The sequence below is a fragment of the Liolophura sinensis genome, chromosome 4 (assembly GCF_032854445.1).
Source record: "Liolophura sinensis isolate JHLJ2023 chromosome 4, CUHK_Ljap_v2, whole genome shotgun sequence".
NCBI classification, from domain to species: Eukaryota; Metazoa; Mollusca; class Polyplacophora; order Chitonida; family Chitonidae; genus Liolophura; species Liolophura sinensis.
Window position 1 is genome coordinate 7,912,432 of NC_088298.1, and position 16,639 is coordinate 7,929,070.

Genomic DNA, 16,639 nt, shown 5'->3' on the forward strand with positions numbered 1-16,639 from the left:
TTTATTTGTTTAAAAATTTAAAAAGCACATATTTACCTGTAAAATAAAAATGAGATCAGCTTAATCTTCTTGTCCAAACATTTATCCAGTACGAACCTGCAGATGATTGTGGGTTTTCTCCGGGCTCTGCTCGGTTTCCTCCCACCATAATGCTGGACGCCGTCATATCAGTGAAATATTCTTGAGTACGGCGTAAAACACCAATCAAATAAATAAATAAACAAATTTATCCAGTACGTATTCCGTTACCCACCCATTCCCCATCTCAACCCCCCCCCACCCACCCGTCTTGGCTCTATTTACATGTAACATTGAAATTCTAACAACTACATGTATGTATTTATTTATCGTTGATTTATTTCTGCTTCTATCAAAAACCAGAAAGCGATGTTTAGACATAGAAATTCCGTCCCACACCTGTAACAAATCTTATCCCACACAAAGAAATTATGTCCTACACCAGTGACAAATCTTACCTCACACACAGAGCTTCCGCCCAACCGGTAACAAATTTTACCTCACAAGGAGAATTTCCGCTCTACACCGGTAAAAACATTTACCTGACAAAGACAATTTCCGCCCTATACCGGTAACAAATCTTACCTCACACAGAGAACATCCGTCCTACACCTGTAACAAATCTTACCTCACACAGAGAACTTCGACGGATTCATAACCGGTCACGTTTTCATACGCCTTTTGAAGCTACAAAAGTAACAACATAATGTGCTATGAAGTTTCAAACATCTCAGTTCCACGTATCATCATCAAACAATTCACTGAGGATAATGTTCTCGAACTAAACAAAAAACACATAAAGTGTGTAAAATTAAAGCGCTTCTTATTTAGAGAATAGGACAATACAATGTTACTCACAGAGTCAGTAATATTCTCTTTGTAGACTTCTTCCTCTTTCTCATCATACGATGCATTAATGGCAAGGGACGAGTTCAGCGAGTACAACACTGAAACATCACGCGTTACAGCTGTACATAGTGGTATGTGGAAATCAGGCGCACGTTGTGCACAAATGCACAGGTAAAGTCCCAAACGGCATTCAAAATTGACACGGCAAAATGACACCGGAGAGAATTAAATATAAAAGGCAAGAGTACACATTAAATAATATCTTTTCCAGTTCAGAGAACGCGAGGGATCTATTTTAAAAACGTGTTTCCCAATGAGAGGTTTTTTTTTACTACGTAGTGTAAGTATCATCCTAAATCACATTCTGGTTTATCTCTTCGTTTGAAACGTGTTAACAATGGACTTGTACCTTTGACAGGTTTAAAGGAGTCCGGGGGCAGGGTTGGTAATGGGCTCTTAGTTGTGGTGAAAGCTATGGTTTCTGTAGAGCTGCTGTCAATGCCTGTGGAGACCGTGGTTTCCGTCGGGCTGCTGTCAGTGGCGGTGGAGATCGTGGTTTCTGTAGAGCTGCTCTCAGTGGCGGTGGAGACTGTGATTGCTGTAGAGCTGCTTTCAATGCCTGTGGAGACCGTGGTTTCCGTCGGGCTGCTGTCAGTAGCGGTGGAGGTTGTGGTGTCTGTAGAGCTGCTATCAGCTGCGGTGGAGACCGTGATTGCTGTAGAGCTACTGTCAATGCCTGTGGAGACCGTGGTTTCCGTCGGGCTGCTGTCAGAGGCGGTGGAGATCGTGGTTTCTGTAGAGCCGCTCTCAGTTGCCATGGAGACCGTTGTTTTTGTTGGGCTGCTCTCAGTAACGGTGGAACCCGTGGTTTCTGTAGAGCTGGTGTCAGTGGCGGTGGAGATCGTGGTTTCTGTAGAGCTGCTGTCAGTGGCGGTGGAGACTGTGATTGCTGTAGAGCTGCTGTCAATGCCTGTTGAGACCGTGGTTTCCGTCGGGCTGCTGTCAGTGGCGGTAGAGATCGTGGTTTCTGTAGAGCTGCGGTCAGTGGCGGTGGAGACTGTGATTGCTGTAGAGCTGCTTTCAATGCCTGTGGAGACCGTGGTTTCCGTCGGGCTGCTGTCAGTAGCGTTGGAGGTCGTGGTGTCTGTAGAGCTGCTATCAGCTGCGGTGGAGACCGTGATTGCTGTAGAGCTACTGTCAATGCCTGTGGAGACCGTGGTTTCCGTCGGGCTGCTGTCAGAGGCGGTGGAGATCGTGGTTTCTGTAGAGCTGCTCTCAGTTGCCATGGAGACCGTTGTTTCTGTCGGGCTGCTCTCAGTAACGGTGGAAGCCGTGGTTTCTGTAGAGCTGCTGTCGGTGGCGGTGGAGATCGTGGTTTCTGTAGAGCTGCTGTCAGTGGCGGTGGAGACTGTGATTGCTGTAGAGCTGCTGTCAATGCCTGTGGAGACCGTGGTTTCCGTCGGGCTGCTGTCAGTAGCGGTGGAGGTTGTGGTGTCTGTAGAGCTGCTATCAGCTGCGGTGGATATCGTGATTGCTGTAGAGCTACTGTCAATGCCTGTGGAGACCGTGGTTTCCGTCGGGCTGCTGTCAGAGGCGGTGGAGATCGTGGTTTCTGTAGAGCTGCTCTCAGTTGTAATGGAGACCGTTGTTTCTGTTGGGCTGCTCTCAGTAACGGTGGAAGCCGTGGTTTTTGTAGAGGTGCTGTCAGTGGCGGTGGAGATCGTGGTTTCTGTAGAGCTGTCGCTAGTTGTGGTGGAGACAATGATTGCTGTAGAGCTGCTGTCAATGCCTGTTGAGACCGTGGTTTCCGTTGGGCTGCTGTCAGTGGCGGTGGAGATCGTGGTTTCTGTAGAGCTGCTCTCAGTAACGGTGGAAGCCGTGGTTTCTGTAGAGTTGCTGTCAGTGGCGGTAGAGATCGTGGTTTCTGAAGAGCTGTCGCCAGTGGCCGTGGAGACCGTGGTTTGTATCGGGCTGCTGTCAGTGGTATTGGAGATCGTTGTTTTTGTCGAGCTGCTTTCAGTGGCCGTGGAGATCGTGGTTTCTGTAGAGCTGCTGTCAATGCCTGTGGAGACCGTGGTTTCCGTCGGGCTGCTGGCAGTGGCGGTGGAGATCGTGGTTTCTGTAGAGCTGCTGTCAGTGGCGGTGGAGACTGTGATTGCTGTAGAGCTGCTGTCAATGCCTGTGGAGACCGTGGTTTCCGTCGGGCTGCTGTCAGTAGCGGTGGAGGTCATGGTGTCTGTAGAGCTGCTATCAGCTGCGGTGGAGACCGTGATTGCTGTAGAGCTACTGTCAATGCCTGTGGAGACCGTGGTTTCCGTCGGGCTGCTGTCAGAGGCGGTGGAGATCGTGGTTTCTGTAGAGCTGCTCTCAGTTGCCATGGAGACCGTTGTTTCTGTCGGGCTGCTCTCAGTAACGGTGGAAGCCGTGGTTTCTGTAGAGCTGCTGTCAGTGGCGGTGGAAACCGTGGTTTCTGTAGAGCTGCTGTCAGTGGCGGTGGAGACTGTGATTGCTGTAGAGCTGCTGTCAATGCCTGTGGAGACCGTGGTTTGTATCGGGCTGCTGTCAGTGGCGGTGGAGATCGTAGTTTCTGTAGAGCTGCTGTCAGTGGCGGTGGAGACTGTGATTGCTGTAGAGCTGCTTTCAATGCCTGTGGGGACCGTGGTTTCCGTCGGGCTGCTGTCAGAGGCGGTGGAGATTGTGGTTTCTGTAGAGCTGCTCTCAGTTGCCATGGAGACCGTTGTTTCTGTCGGGCTGCTCTCAGTAACGGTGGAAGCCGTGGTTTTTGTAGAGGTGCTGTCAGTGGCGGTGGAAACCGTGGTTTCTGTAGAGCTGTCGCTAGTTGTGGTGGAGACAGTGATTGCTGTAGCGCTGCTGTCAATGCCTGTTGAGACCGTGGTTTCCGTCGGGCTGCTGTCAGTAGCGGTGGAGGTTGTGGTTTCTGTAGAGCTGCTCTCAGTTGCCATGGAGACCGTTGTTTCTGTCGGGCTGCTCTCAGTAACGGTGGAAGCCGTGGTTTTTGTAGAGGTGCTATCAGTGGCGGTGGAAACCGTGGTTTCTGTAGAGCTGTCGCTAGTTGTGGTGGAGACAGTGATTGCTGTAGCGCTGCTGTCAATGCCAGTTGAGACCGTGGTTTCCGTCGGGCTGCTGTCAGTAGCGGTGGAGGTTGTGGTTTCTGTAGAGCTGCTCTCAGTTGCCATGGAGACCGTTGTTTCTGTCGGGCTGCTCTCAGTAACGGTGGAAGCCGTGGTTTTTGTAGAGGTGCTGTCAGTGGCGGTGGAAACCGTGGTTTCTGTAGAGCTGTCGCTAGTTGTGGTGGAGACTATGATTGCTGTAGAGCTGCTGTCAATGCCTGTTGAGACCGTGGTTTCCGTCGGGCTGCTGTCAGTAGCGGTGGAGGTTGTGGTTTCTGTAGAGCTGCTCTCAGCTGCGGTGGAGACCGTGATTGCTGTAGCGCTGCTGTCAATGCCTGTTGAGACCGTGGGTTCCGTCGGGCTGCTGTCAGTAGCGTTGGAGGTCGTGGTGTCTGTAGAGCTGCTATCAGCTGCGGTGGAGACCGTGATTGCTGTAGAGCTACTGTCAATGCCAGTTGAGACCGTGGTTTCCGTCGGGCTGCTGTCAGTAGCGGTGGAGGTTGTGGTTTCTGTAGAGCTGCTCTCAGTTGCCATGGAGACCGTTGTTTCTGTCGGGCTGCTCTCAGTAACGGTGGAAGCCGTGGTTTCTGTAGAGCTGCTGTCAGTGGCGGTGGAGATCGTGGTTTCTGAAGAGCTGTCGCCAGTGGCCGTGGAGACCGTGGTTTGTATCGGGCTGCTGTCAGTGGTATTGGAGATCGTTGTTTTTGTCGAGCTGCTTTCAGTGGCCGTGGAGATCGTGGTTTCTGTAGAGCTGCTGTCACTGGCGGTGGAGACCGTAGTTTGGAACTTTGTTGTTTCTGTGGAGGTATCATCCGTGGTGGTCGAGGTTGCGGTTTCTGTAGAGCTACTGGTTGTAGGGTTCGTTACTCCAAGGCAAACAGATACTATTAGAAAGAATAGCGCTGCCCTCTTGTGCATTTTGTTTGTCCGCTGAGAATCTACCACTTTTGTTCAATTAGTTTTGTGGATATTGCTGAAAATAATGCAAGATGAACAGCAGTGAGCAACTCGTCTATAACAACATGTACAAGTATTTAATGGTGATAAACTCATGTCTGTTAAATGTTGGCTAGATGATAACTATACGAAGGAATCTCTGTGAATGAATTGTTCCAAGTAATTTCGCCGACGAACTCATTCCAAAGGAATTTGATCGTAGGGATGCTGTTAGTGTATTTAACTAAGGGAAATCTCAAATGATTGTCGTCGAAGGACCCTACCTCAATCACTTTCCTCAAAAGGAGTCTCTTTAAAGTAAAAAAAATAAAAACAAAAAAGGAGCAATAACCTTGAATGCACAACTGAAAACATTCACTTATAAGATGTTTTAAGACAGTTAATCACATCGAAAAGTTGAAATTCTGCGGTGTGTCTTTTCCTTCTGTAACCAGAAGTGATAATTTTGCAATGCCTGTCATTATCCCATCATAAAAGACTACTTCAATTTTCTAAACAAATTCTCATCTAGATGAAAATAGAATATGAATATCTAGAAGAAAAAAAAGGTGATAAGGTATCACGGTACCCTGCCAGTAGCAGTATAGTCTATACTATTTCAAAATAGATATACCCTATTACTGTGAACTTACTTTTTACAGACACATTGTTTCAGAAAACGTATATCAGAAGAACAAAAAATGCAACTAGAAAATGAAATCCAGACTGCCACCAATGTTTTCCATCACATATCTTCAGGGTTAATTGCAGGGTTTATTAAAAGTAAAGTATGCAAAATCATTGATTTCATTTTAGGCACGTTGTAAACTAATTTTTCCTGGTAAGGACTCCTGCTTCTTATTTGTAACCTCATACATCACCGATCTGAGCTAACCGTAACACAAAAAGTTCTGCAATGTGTCATGAAAACAGTTATAACGGAAGTAACTCCTGTTGGCTTCCTCTTCGGTCGCACGTGGAAAGGTCTGTCTACAGGCTAAGGATCGTTGTGCCTCTGCTCGCTTTCCTAACACCATATTGCTGACCGCCGTCACTGACAAGTAAGTGAAACAGTCTTCAGTACGGAGTAAAACACCAATGAAATAAGTAAATAATGGAGAGTTTTCATAGACCTATGATCTGATCACTGGTATACACCACTTCTCAAAAAAGAAGGGGTTGTAAAAGTGACATCACCAGATTTACATCGAAGCATGGAAGTGCGGTTCTTCTCATTAACGGTAGCAACCTTTCTTCACCTTAGGATGGAAATTGTTATCACCTTTTTTCCTATTATTTCACCTGAACTTCGTGGAATCTTTTATGTATCATGCATTATTAGTCATTTTAAATCTTAACAGGCTTATATATATAGATGACAACACAAAGTTTTAAGTATTTCTAGGCAAGTCAAAACTCCAAAAAAAAAATATTCTTTTAATTTTAACAGAAAGTCTGCTGTCTGAATGATGCTAGAATCTATTTTGTTATTGTCGAAGACTGTTGTATTAAATATAACACAAATAGTTCTATTAACAAATTATTTTTTTAGTGTACCACTACAGAATTTTTAACTTGCTGAAGCCTTGGTGCTCAGGGACGTTTAAGTCCTAGGTGATTAACAATTTATATAAAAACCCTAACTGAGGTAAACTGACCAGATTTTGCCGGTTACCTGCGACCATTTTGCCACCTAACATTCTGTCGCTGCTGTCCTTGTTCTACTCTTCATTTAATATTGTTTATGTACATTGTTTCCTTTTTTCACATATCCCTGCTGTTAGTTGCTACTGTTTTAGTCCATAAAACCTTTCTCTCTATATATAGATATATAGAAAAGCCGAGTTCATCATGATTTCAAGTGTTCGGAGTCACTGTTTGTACAGTTATTTATTTATTTATTTATTTATATATATGATTGGTGTTTTACGCCGTACTCAAGAATATTTCACGTATACGACGGCGGTCAGCATTATGGTGGGTGGAAACCGGGCATCCCGGTGGAAACCCACGACCATCCGCAGGTTGCTGAGAGACCTTCCCACTTACGGCCGGAGAGGAAGCCAGCATGAGCTTCACTTGAACTCAGCGACCGCATCGATGAGAGACTCCTGGGTCATTACGCTGCGCTAGCGAGCTAACTGACTGAGCCACGGAGGCCCCCACTGTTTGTACAGATCACAGCCGGATTTATTTTGGCTCCTTAACGTTTAACACCATCTAGTACATTTAAGTCGATAGTTTTGCGATGGAATAAAATTATAAACAAGTGGACAATTAGAGCTTTTAATTCATAACAGCATTTGATTACGTCAACATATTTTCTGTGATAGCATTATACACCTAGTATGAACTACTCCATGTATATAATACATGCTGTTGTTGTACAGCAACTAAAGTTGTTATTCACCTAGCATTATATGTTACGATACATCTCAATTTTATTCTTGGGCTCCTGTTGGGCTCAGTTTGTCAGCAACCTGCGGATGGTCGTGGGCTTCCCCCAGGCTCTGCCTGGTTTCCTCTCACTATTATGCTGACCGCCGTCGTATATTTATTTATTTATTATTTGATTGGTGTTTTATTTATTTGATTGGTGTTTTACGCCGTACTCAAGAATATTTCACTTATTCGACGGCGGCCAGCATTTTGGTGGGAGGAAACCGGGCAGAGCCCGGGGGAAACCCACGACCATCCGCAGGTTGCTGGCAGACCTTCTTACTTACGGCCGGCCGTCGTATAAGTGACATATTCCTGAGTACGGCGTAAAACCCCCATCAAATAAATAAATAAATCAGTGTGTACCTTGCTTGTATGATGAGATTTTAACATTATTGTGCTTCTAAAATGCTTTGAGGGTCTTTGTATTCGGACATATTTACAGCGCTGCCTCACTGGAATGACATGTCTTCAGTTAGGTTTAGGCCTGTGTAAGGAAGTACATTTGTATCATGTGAACTGCGATAGGCACACAACGTGTAGAGGCCGGTATCTTACATTTAGCCTACTTTTAACTTCCTTAATCCGTATTGAACTGTCATGCACGTTATTAACTGGTGATCGATTTTTAGACGGCCCAATCACTCTCGGTGGTGGGGTTCCATGTGAACCGAGCGTGTACTAAATGGGACAGCAGGAATATGTTAAATAATAGACTAGCCTTATTTAGAGTCCCTTTCGCTGTATTACATTTACGATCTCAAAAGGCAGACATAATGGAAATAAAGTAAAGCTTCATGAATGTGTTTGAGTGAGTGAGTGCTTGGGGTTTAACGTCGTACTCAACAATTTTTCAGTCATATGACGACGAAGGAATCATTAGGGTGCATGTACCCAATGTGCCTTCTTGTTGCAGGACGGATTTCCACCGCTCTTTTATTTAGTGCTGCTTCACTGAGACGACTTACCGAAGGCAAGTAAGCCGCCCCGCCCGAGCCATTATACTGATACGGGTCAACCAGTTGTTGCACTATCCCCTTAATGCTGAACGCCAAGCGTGGAAGTTACAACTTCCTCTTTTAAAGTCTTAGGTGTGACTCGATCAAGGATTGATCCTGGATCTACCAGTCCCGAAGCGGACGCTCTACCAACTGTGCTATCCGGGCCGGTTGAATGTGTTTGACAAACGCTATTCTTTTAATATGTTTGTAACGTCAGCTGTACCACCTTTTTAACTGTACAGAAGAGAGCACCTGTGTTGAAATGTGTTAGCCCAACACAAACATGTGTTAAATAAATGTGAAATACACGTGATTGTGTTACAAAATGATAAAACACAAAGTTGTGTTGAACCAAAATGGGATAATTTATGCAACATATGAAAAACTTGTGTGTTTTGTAACACGTATTGTGTATAACATTCAGTTCATTTAACACAAGACCTGATATTAACTCAACATAAGATAGGGTTGCTCAGATATGACACAAGACTTTTTATGGATAAAACCCAAGTTTGTGTTCATACCACACACGTGTTTTTTTTTTTTGGCGTGTGTATTCATTTACTTTTACCTTTGAATTTTATATAATTACTTTATTGTGTTTAAGCCATTTCAAGACTTTTTAAAATTTATTTATATGCTTGATTGTTGTTCTACGTCATATTCAAGATTTCTTTTGTTTGCTTATTTGATTTTATATTTACGCCATATTTAGGACTTTTTCACTTAAATAATGGCGGTCAGTTTAATGGGTAGAGTATACAGGTGTGCCCGAGGTAATGACGGCATGTATAATGTCAGCGAGGTATGAAAAGCAAACATTTCTCTACCGGTAAGCACTCCTACATTTACACACACTCACATGAGGATCGAGATTTCCGCACTAAACAGTCCTGTTGATAAGGTTAATTGCTCTAGCGTCAGTATATACCTGAGCTGACACAGATTGTGTGGTGAGCGAGGGTAATACGTCCACTGACCAAACCACACCTACTAAGTAAGTTCGGGCGCAATTTGTTATCAACGCATCGTCAAGTTCGAGTGGGATTTAACGTTGTTTTCCAAAATATTCCATTTATGCGACTCAGGCGCGGGCTGCATTCGAACACGCGATCTCATGCAGTGTTCAAGGGTCAGTGAGCTGCAGGGAGAGGGTCTCTCTGCCTCCAAGGGCCCCTGTTTTCTCAATTAATAACCATGCACAATAAAAGTTTTCTCTAAAATCGCCACTTCAAGTATTTGCAGGCTGAGCTGGTGGTTTCCTGTACACTTTGTTTGGTTCCCTCACCGTAGAATATAAACCCTGGATTATGGTACCAGTGGAGCCTAATGAGTCTGAACGTTAAAACCTAATATTTCTATTAATAACTCAATTGTGATGTCACATACATTATTTCAGACCGATGCAATATTTTGTCATTTTTATTTCTTTTGGCGTCACCACATGGAGCCCTCAATACAGTCAGCCTCTGTTTTAATAAAGAGATAATGTTTTGTCGTAAGAGGGTTTATTAAAAACAGCATGTGAGACAATGTGATATAAATGGTTTCAAAATACGCCATTTTGTATTAATGGTCTATTATAAAATGAATTACGCCATGTTGGCAGTATATTTGCCATATCATGGCGAATGACTTTTATAGGCACGTTAGTAACTAACCGTATGACACATACAATGGGAGAGGGAACGAAACGGTTTATAAACAAATCAATATTAAGATGACCGTCATAAATTTAGAAGGAAATAAAATGGTACTTGTGTCCTAGGTCGCACAGCCCTATGGACACACCTATGCATGATTAGCGGGCCTACATATGTATGTATGCTTGGTGTTTTACGTGGTAACTTAACAATGTGCCTGTCATATGACGACTAGGAATCATTAGTCGTGGTTACATATACTGTCAGCTCTTGTGGCAGGGTGTGTCCATGCCGCCAACTTGTCGCCGTCACGGAAGTAACATGCCGAAGAAACCAGACATGGCACCATACCCAGTCACATTATATACTCACACCGGGCCAAATTTCTTTGTTCTAACCTCTCAGTGCTGACTGCCAATCGAGGCAGCAACAAGTACCATTTCTTAAGTCTTTGGTATGACTCCACTTGGGTTTAATCCCTGGTCTGCCGACTTCGGAACTCTATAGCCATTATGTCGCCAAGTCGGTCGTACATATACATGTACGTATACTACACACAGTCTTGCTCCCGGTATACATACCGGTCCAGTTATAGCAAAGTCACGGCAACATTCCCTGGTTAATAAGGAAATACGATACAACATGTAAAATAACGACACAATTTTCAGTTGTCGTTGATCAAACCTGGAATATGTGTCTCAACTGGGCTTCGAATGAAACTGTTCTTGTATATCCAGCGTTTGGATATTATTCAACATGATGAATATGATCGCCTAAGACAAAAGGCCTCGCGAAATTGGCGAGGCTAACATTAATGCGACCTTAAATTATCAATACAATGCTGGATATACAAGCCAGTTTCATTGGAAGGCCAAGTGAGGTACATATTTTGCTTAACGACAACTGATAAACTATGATTCGGATACTGATTTCATTCATTCGGCTAGAAAATGTAGAGCATCCATCGCGTCATTATTCCTGAAAATTTTTAACTGCTTCTCTTTGTATCTGTCATAACGTTTTTCTTTTTACCCATTTCAGTTCTTGATGGTTTGTGTTTAAAGCCGTTTTGGAAATTATGTTCCTTTATGGTTTAAGGCTGGTAGAGGAATATCTTTTTGGTTGTCTATAGATAAGGATTAGACTGGTACTTGGATGTAAACCGGAACACATTTTAGAACGGGGAGTTCGTGTTCTGACCGCATGTGATTAGATATACGAATGGCGTTAAACACAAACGAAGTATGAAAACAATTTTGTCCGAAAAAATTGACTAACTCTGTCTTTATATCTGTGCATTCATTAAGGCTATCTCTTAGAACGTATGAAAGTGTTATTTTGTCGTGGACCCTGAAAAACACATACACTTTTTGCCTCATGCTATAAACAACTGAATCTCATCTTAGAGGAACAAAGAAGATTAACTGCTTGAGGTTTTCGAAACACTCCTGTGACAAAAAAAAAAAAAAAAAAAAAAAAAAAAAAACGAAGGCAAAAGCAAAACACATATACTACTCAAAATATCTTACCTGTCCGATCTTGCTTATTCTCTTCAGAGAAAATCCCACTGTGTTTCTCTTCCGGCTTTTCTGCCTGTTATATCTCGCTTTTCACTCAAAGCTGATAATAAATGTTGAAAAACAGGTTATCTGAAGATATGGAAACAAAGGAAGAATAAAGGAAGAATAAACCGTTTTTGGTCAAATCAGGCAAAATTCTGTTACAGGTGTGTAACGGTAGTTATCCGCTTTGACATACAGCTAGAAGTTAACAGTACTGGTGTGTACAGCTTGATTACAAAGTATATTTGCTCAGAGATTATATTTTTTCTTTTTAAAGATTTATTGCCCAACGGATCCGTGACAATAAAATCGCAAAAACACACCCTGCGCTAAGGGCCATAAATGTTAACGGGTGGTAAATTCAAGCCTTTGTAACCGCTGACCTTTACACAGCCAGTATATTGCACATGCAAGCATCTGCGATCACCACTTGATTGGTCACGGGTTCAACACCGACCCTTGTCAATTTGTAAAGTATGCAAATGCTAACAAAATGAATAAATCTGACTTCATATATACGACATACTAATAGTTAGAAAATATGTACTCAACTGAAAAAGAAACGCACGGGTAGTGTATGGCTGTGATATTACATGTAGATGCAGACATGAGCGTCCACGTGTAACCTGGCATTACCGCTGGATATGCTGGACAAGCATCTGTGATTTATGTCACATTTACTTATATACCGACCTTCTTAGTGTGTAACTTTGCTGAAAACAACAGCGCATATTAATTTAACAATCCTACTAAGATTCATTATGTGAAAAATCACCTATATTCGTTTGTTTTTGGTATTCTATAGTTATGCATTAACATTTTAAGAATTATTTAATAACTTCTTCATTGTAAATACACTTGCTGGCTTCCTCTCCGATCGTACGTGGGAAGGCCTGCAGCAACCTGCGGATGGTCGTGCGTTTGCCAATGGCTCTACCTGGTTTCCTCCCACCATGATGCTGGTGAAACATAAGTGAAATGTTCTTGAGTACGGCTTAAAACACTAATCTAATCTAATAAATAAATAAATAAATAAATAAATAAATAAATAAATATTTATTTATTTGATTGGTGTTTTACGCCGTACTCAAGAATATTTCACTCATATATATATATATATATATATATATATATATATATATATATATATATATATACAGTCCTGGAAAAAAGATTGGAATATTGGTGAATTTCACACCATCTCCACGAAGAGCGTGGTTCGTTACGTTCAGGTCAATAATGTGTTTGGTTTCACTTGGACTAGTCTCTATGATGCATTATCAATAGTTTCCTCAAACCAAAACATTTCTAAATGTTATAGGAGACGAGTTTTTCACGATATTCTGAAAGCGCCCCAAACAAGTGCAGAAATTCAGTGAAACCCATGTATTTTATTACGAGCTGTAACTTTTATTCGATTGGAAATATGTCTACAATACTTGGTAAGTTAAATATGCAAAACACTAACAATACAGAAAATTAATTTAGTACTTGGTGTGCCCACCCCTCGCATTGTACAATGCGCGCACACGTCTTGGCATACTGGCAACTAAGGAAGTCAAAGTTTCTTCCGGTATATCTCTCCAGCAAGTGAGCACAGCGCGAGTTAGTTCAGCCACGTTCGTTGGGGCTTCATCCAGGTTATTCAACCCACGGGAAACTTCCGCCCACAAGTTCTCAATTGGGTTCATATCCGGTGAAATTGCTGGCCACTGCATGTGCTCAACACCCTCCTGTTCCAGAAAATTCCGAATCAGTTCGGTCCGGTGCGGCGTGGCGTTGTCGTCCTGATACACAAAGTTTGCCCTGAATTGTTGCCGAGCAAATGGGAGCATTATCGTTTCCAGAATCCGTTGATATTGGTGCTGGTTCATGTGTCCATCCAAGACGTGCAGGTCGCATTTACCAGTGCTATGAAAAGCACCCCAGACGGTGACCCCACCGCCCCCGCCTTGGACTCTGGGCATGATGCAATCTTCGTTCAGAGCCTCGTGAGCCTGACGACGCACCATCACACGGCCATCTTCCCGGTAGACGACAAAATGAGACTCATCACTGAATATCACGTGTCGCCAGTGTCCCACCTGCCAGTTCAGGTGTTCCCGCGCCCAGGATAAGCTTGCCTGGCGGTGTCGACGCTGTAGCAAAGGCTTCCTCTTAGGCCTCCTTACCAAATACCCAGCAGTCAACAGTCTGGATCGCACTAAGCGGCTTGACACTGGAGTATTGGTAAATGTCATCCAGTCAGCGCGTATCTGGTTGGAACTCTTCGTACGGCTATTGCGGCAAAGTCTCACCAGATACCGGCCCTCTCTCTCGGTGGTCTTTCGTGGCCGACCAGACCTCGGTCTGTCGGTGTCGCTTAAAGATTTTGGAGACGGCTCCCTGAGTGAAACCAAGAGCTGCTGCAATGTCCTTCTGTTTTGCTCCAGCTAGGCTCATACCAACGATACGGTTGCAGACTGCAGCACTCAGTTGACGTCTCATGATCACAGCAGTATTGTTGGAAACACTCTGGAGCACTGGCATGCCTTAACCGAGCTTTTATAAGAGTTACAAGGTTAAATTATAATCATGTCTGCGTACATGACTTTTTCACTGAGAAATGGATGGTCATGCTTTGTCCCAACTGTAATTTTGCTCAGGTGACACAAGCAATAATGGTGTGTATGAGCTGAAAGGGGACATAATCCACTACATTTTCCACCCAAACAAGAATGTGTGCATTCAATGTAAGGCGCACAAAAGTATGTTTCTGGTAAATGCTATCATCAGTGAAAACAATATTCCAAACTTTTTTTCAGGACTGTATATATATATATATATATATATATATATATATATATATATATATATATATACATATATATATAGCAAATCTAGTGAATATCAGCCAATGTGAGATAAGCACGATGGTAAGGAGGAATAAATTTCTGTAAATTTCAAGATAACATGTGGAGTTGAAATAAGTTGTCGCTGTTATGACTCCATGCAATAGACGTAAGGCTGAAATGCAAAAAACGCCAGACCGACAAGGTTAGCCTGCCAGCGCAGTGTAATGACCCAGGAGCCTCTCATCAATGCGGTCCCTGTGAGTTCAAGTCCCGCCCATGCTGGCATCCACTCCGATCATACGTGGGAAGGTTTGCCAGCAGCCTGAAGATGGTCGTCGGTCCCCCGGGCTCTGTCTGGTTCCCTCTCACCACAATGCTGGCCGGCGCCATGTAAATGAAATATTCTTGAGTATGGCGTAAAACCAAGCTAATAAGTAAATAAATAAATAAATAAATAAGAAAAACCGCCGTGTTACTGTGTTGAATTGATACTATCACAGAGATTTATGAAGTTTACAAGACTGTTCTTGGGATTGTCTTAAACCTAACCCACTGTCCTAAAGCCCGTTTTACAAAACAGTCGTAATTTGCGTAATTTCCGTGACAAAACACAATGAATACGCAAGTCACCATAATTACAAACATGGGTGAGCAAGCTGCGTAAAGCCGCCCAGCTACGAAATCAAGTACTTATGTGTATATTACATATTTATAATACATAAAACAGGAAGTAGCGATACTAAGTTAACCTTCACTTTCATTTGATAGACATGCTAGTTCATGTAACATACTGTTAAGTACGACGTTAAACCCCAAGCACTCACTCACTCATAGACTATATTAAACCTAGCGCCCAATAGTGTACAGCTATAGGGGCTTGTATAGTGCCGTTGTTTGTTATCTCCTTGTTGACATGTGAAATAACGCACCGATCATAGTTTTGAAGTGTTGAATCCAAGAAAGTATGGCACCGGCTATCATGGATATATAAACCTGAGACCTGGGGCCGCTTCCACGAAGTCATTTCTGACAAAAGTCAAAATTTGACTTACGATCTCAGAGGTTACTTGGTCTTCCAGCAACCTGCAGATGGTCGTGGGTTTCCCCTGGGCTGTGCCCGGTTTCCACCCATCATAGTGCCGGCCGCCGTCGTATAAGTGAAATATTCTTGAGTACGGCGTAAAACACCAATCAAATAAATAAATAAATAAATAAAAGGTTACTTTAGGCTTCAGAAATCAGAATTTTGTCCACCTCAGCATAGGTATCTTATAATAAAGGTGTTCAAATTTCAAAGAACAGTACAAAAACTAAGTATCCCTAAAGAGTTTTTAAATTTTCACTTAATTCAGAAACAGCTTTGTGGAATCGGTCCCAGTTTCTTTCTTCCCAGCGTAGCTTTCAGAAATAATGTGGAAGCTATGTAAAAAGCGGTGAGCATGGCCAATCTCAGAGCTAGGCTCCGGTGAGACATTTAGGCACACGACATTTCGGCAAATGACATTCGGGAACAAGACATTTCGGTAAAATCTGTAGATGCCACATTTTCATAAATATTTTTTGGTGATTATTTGATTTTGTTTAACGCCATTCTCACGAATTTTTCACTTTGTATGATAGCGACCAGTTTCATATGGGTGGATGAAACCTGTTCATAGGTTGTTAAAGCGTCTTTCTTCGCTATTTTCAGTTCATGAGTTTGGGTACGACCGCGACCCAAAATTTCGAAATATCACATCGTTTTACAAAGGTAAAATCGTTTTCAACTAGTATGAAACCAATCAAAAAGTAACAAAACTAAAACCTCTAATTCCACGAAACAGCAGTGTCTGATATAAGACAATAGACAAGAATTTAAGCGTCAAGTTCAACACTTGGATACTACATGAAAGGGCGGGTACAAATCTATTTATTTGTATTTATTTGATTGGTGTTTTACGCCGTACACAAGAATATTTCACTTATACCACGGCAGCCAGCATCAGTGGAAGAAAATCGGATAGGGTCTGGGGGAAACTCATGACCATCCTGTGGTTGCTGGAAGACCTTCCCACGTAAGGTCGGAGAAAAGGCCATTATCAGCTGAACTTGAACTCACGACGACCGCATTGGTGAGAGGCTCCTGGATCCTCGCTCCTGGATTTTTGATTGGTGTTTTACGCCGTACTCAAGAATATTTCACTTATACGACGGCTGCCAGCATTATGGTGGGTGGAAACCGGGCAG

The 16,639-nt window shown here is 43.0% G+C and overlaps 2 protein-coding genes across 3 annotated transcripts in view; one reads left to right on the top strand and one right to left on the bottom strand.

Annotated features, from left to right (window-relative positions):
• Positions 1–16,639, top strand: part of LOC135464328 (serine-rich adhesin for platelets-like) — a 375,213-nt gene that overhangs the window by 41,735 nt on the left and 316,839 nt on the right. The gene's annotated exons all lie outside the window — the stretch shown is intronic.
• On the bottom strand, positions 643–4,916 carry LOC135464375 (serine-rich adhesin for platelets-like). The gene is made up of 3 exons (XM_064741801.1): positions 1,277–4,916; positions 877–965; positions 643–705 (listed from the first exon to the last, which is right to left on the bottom strand). The coding sequence occupies exons 1-3, from the start codon at positions 4,914–4,916 to the stop codon at positions 643–645; spliced, it is 3,792 nt and encodes a 1,263-aa protein (XP_064597871.1).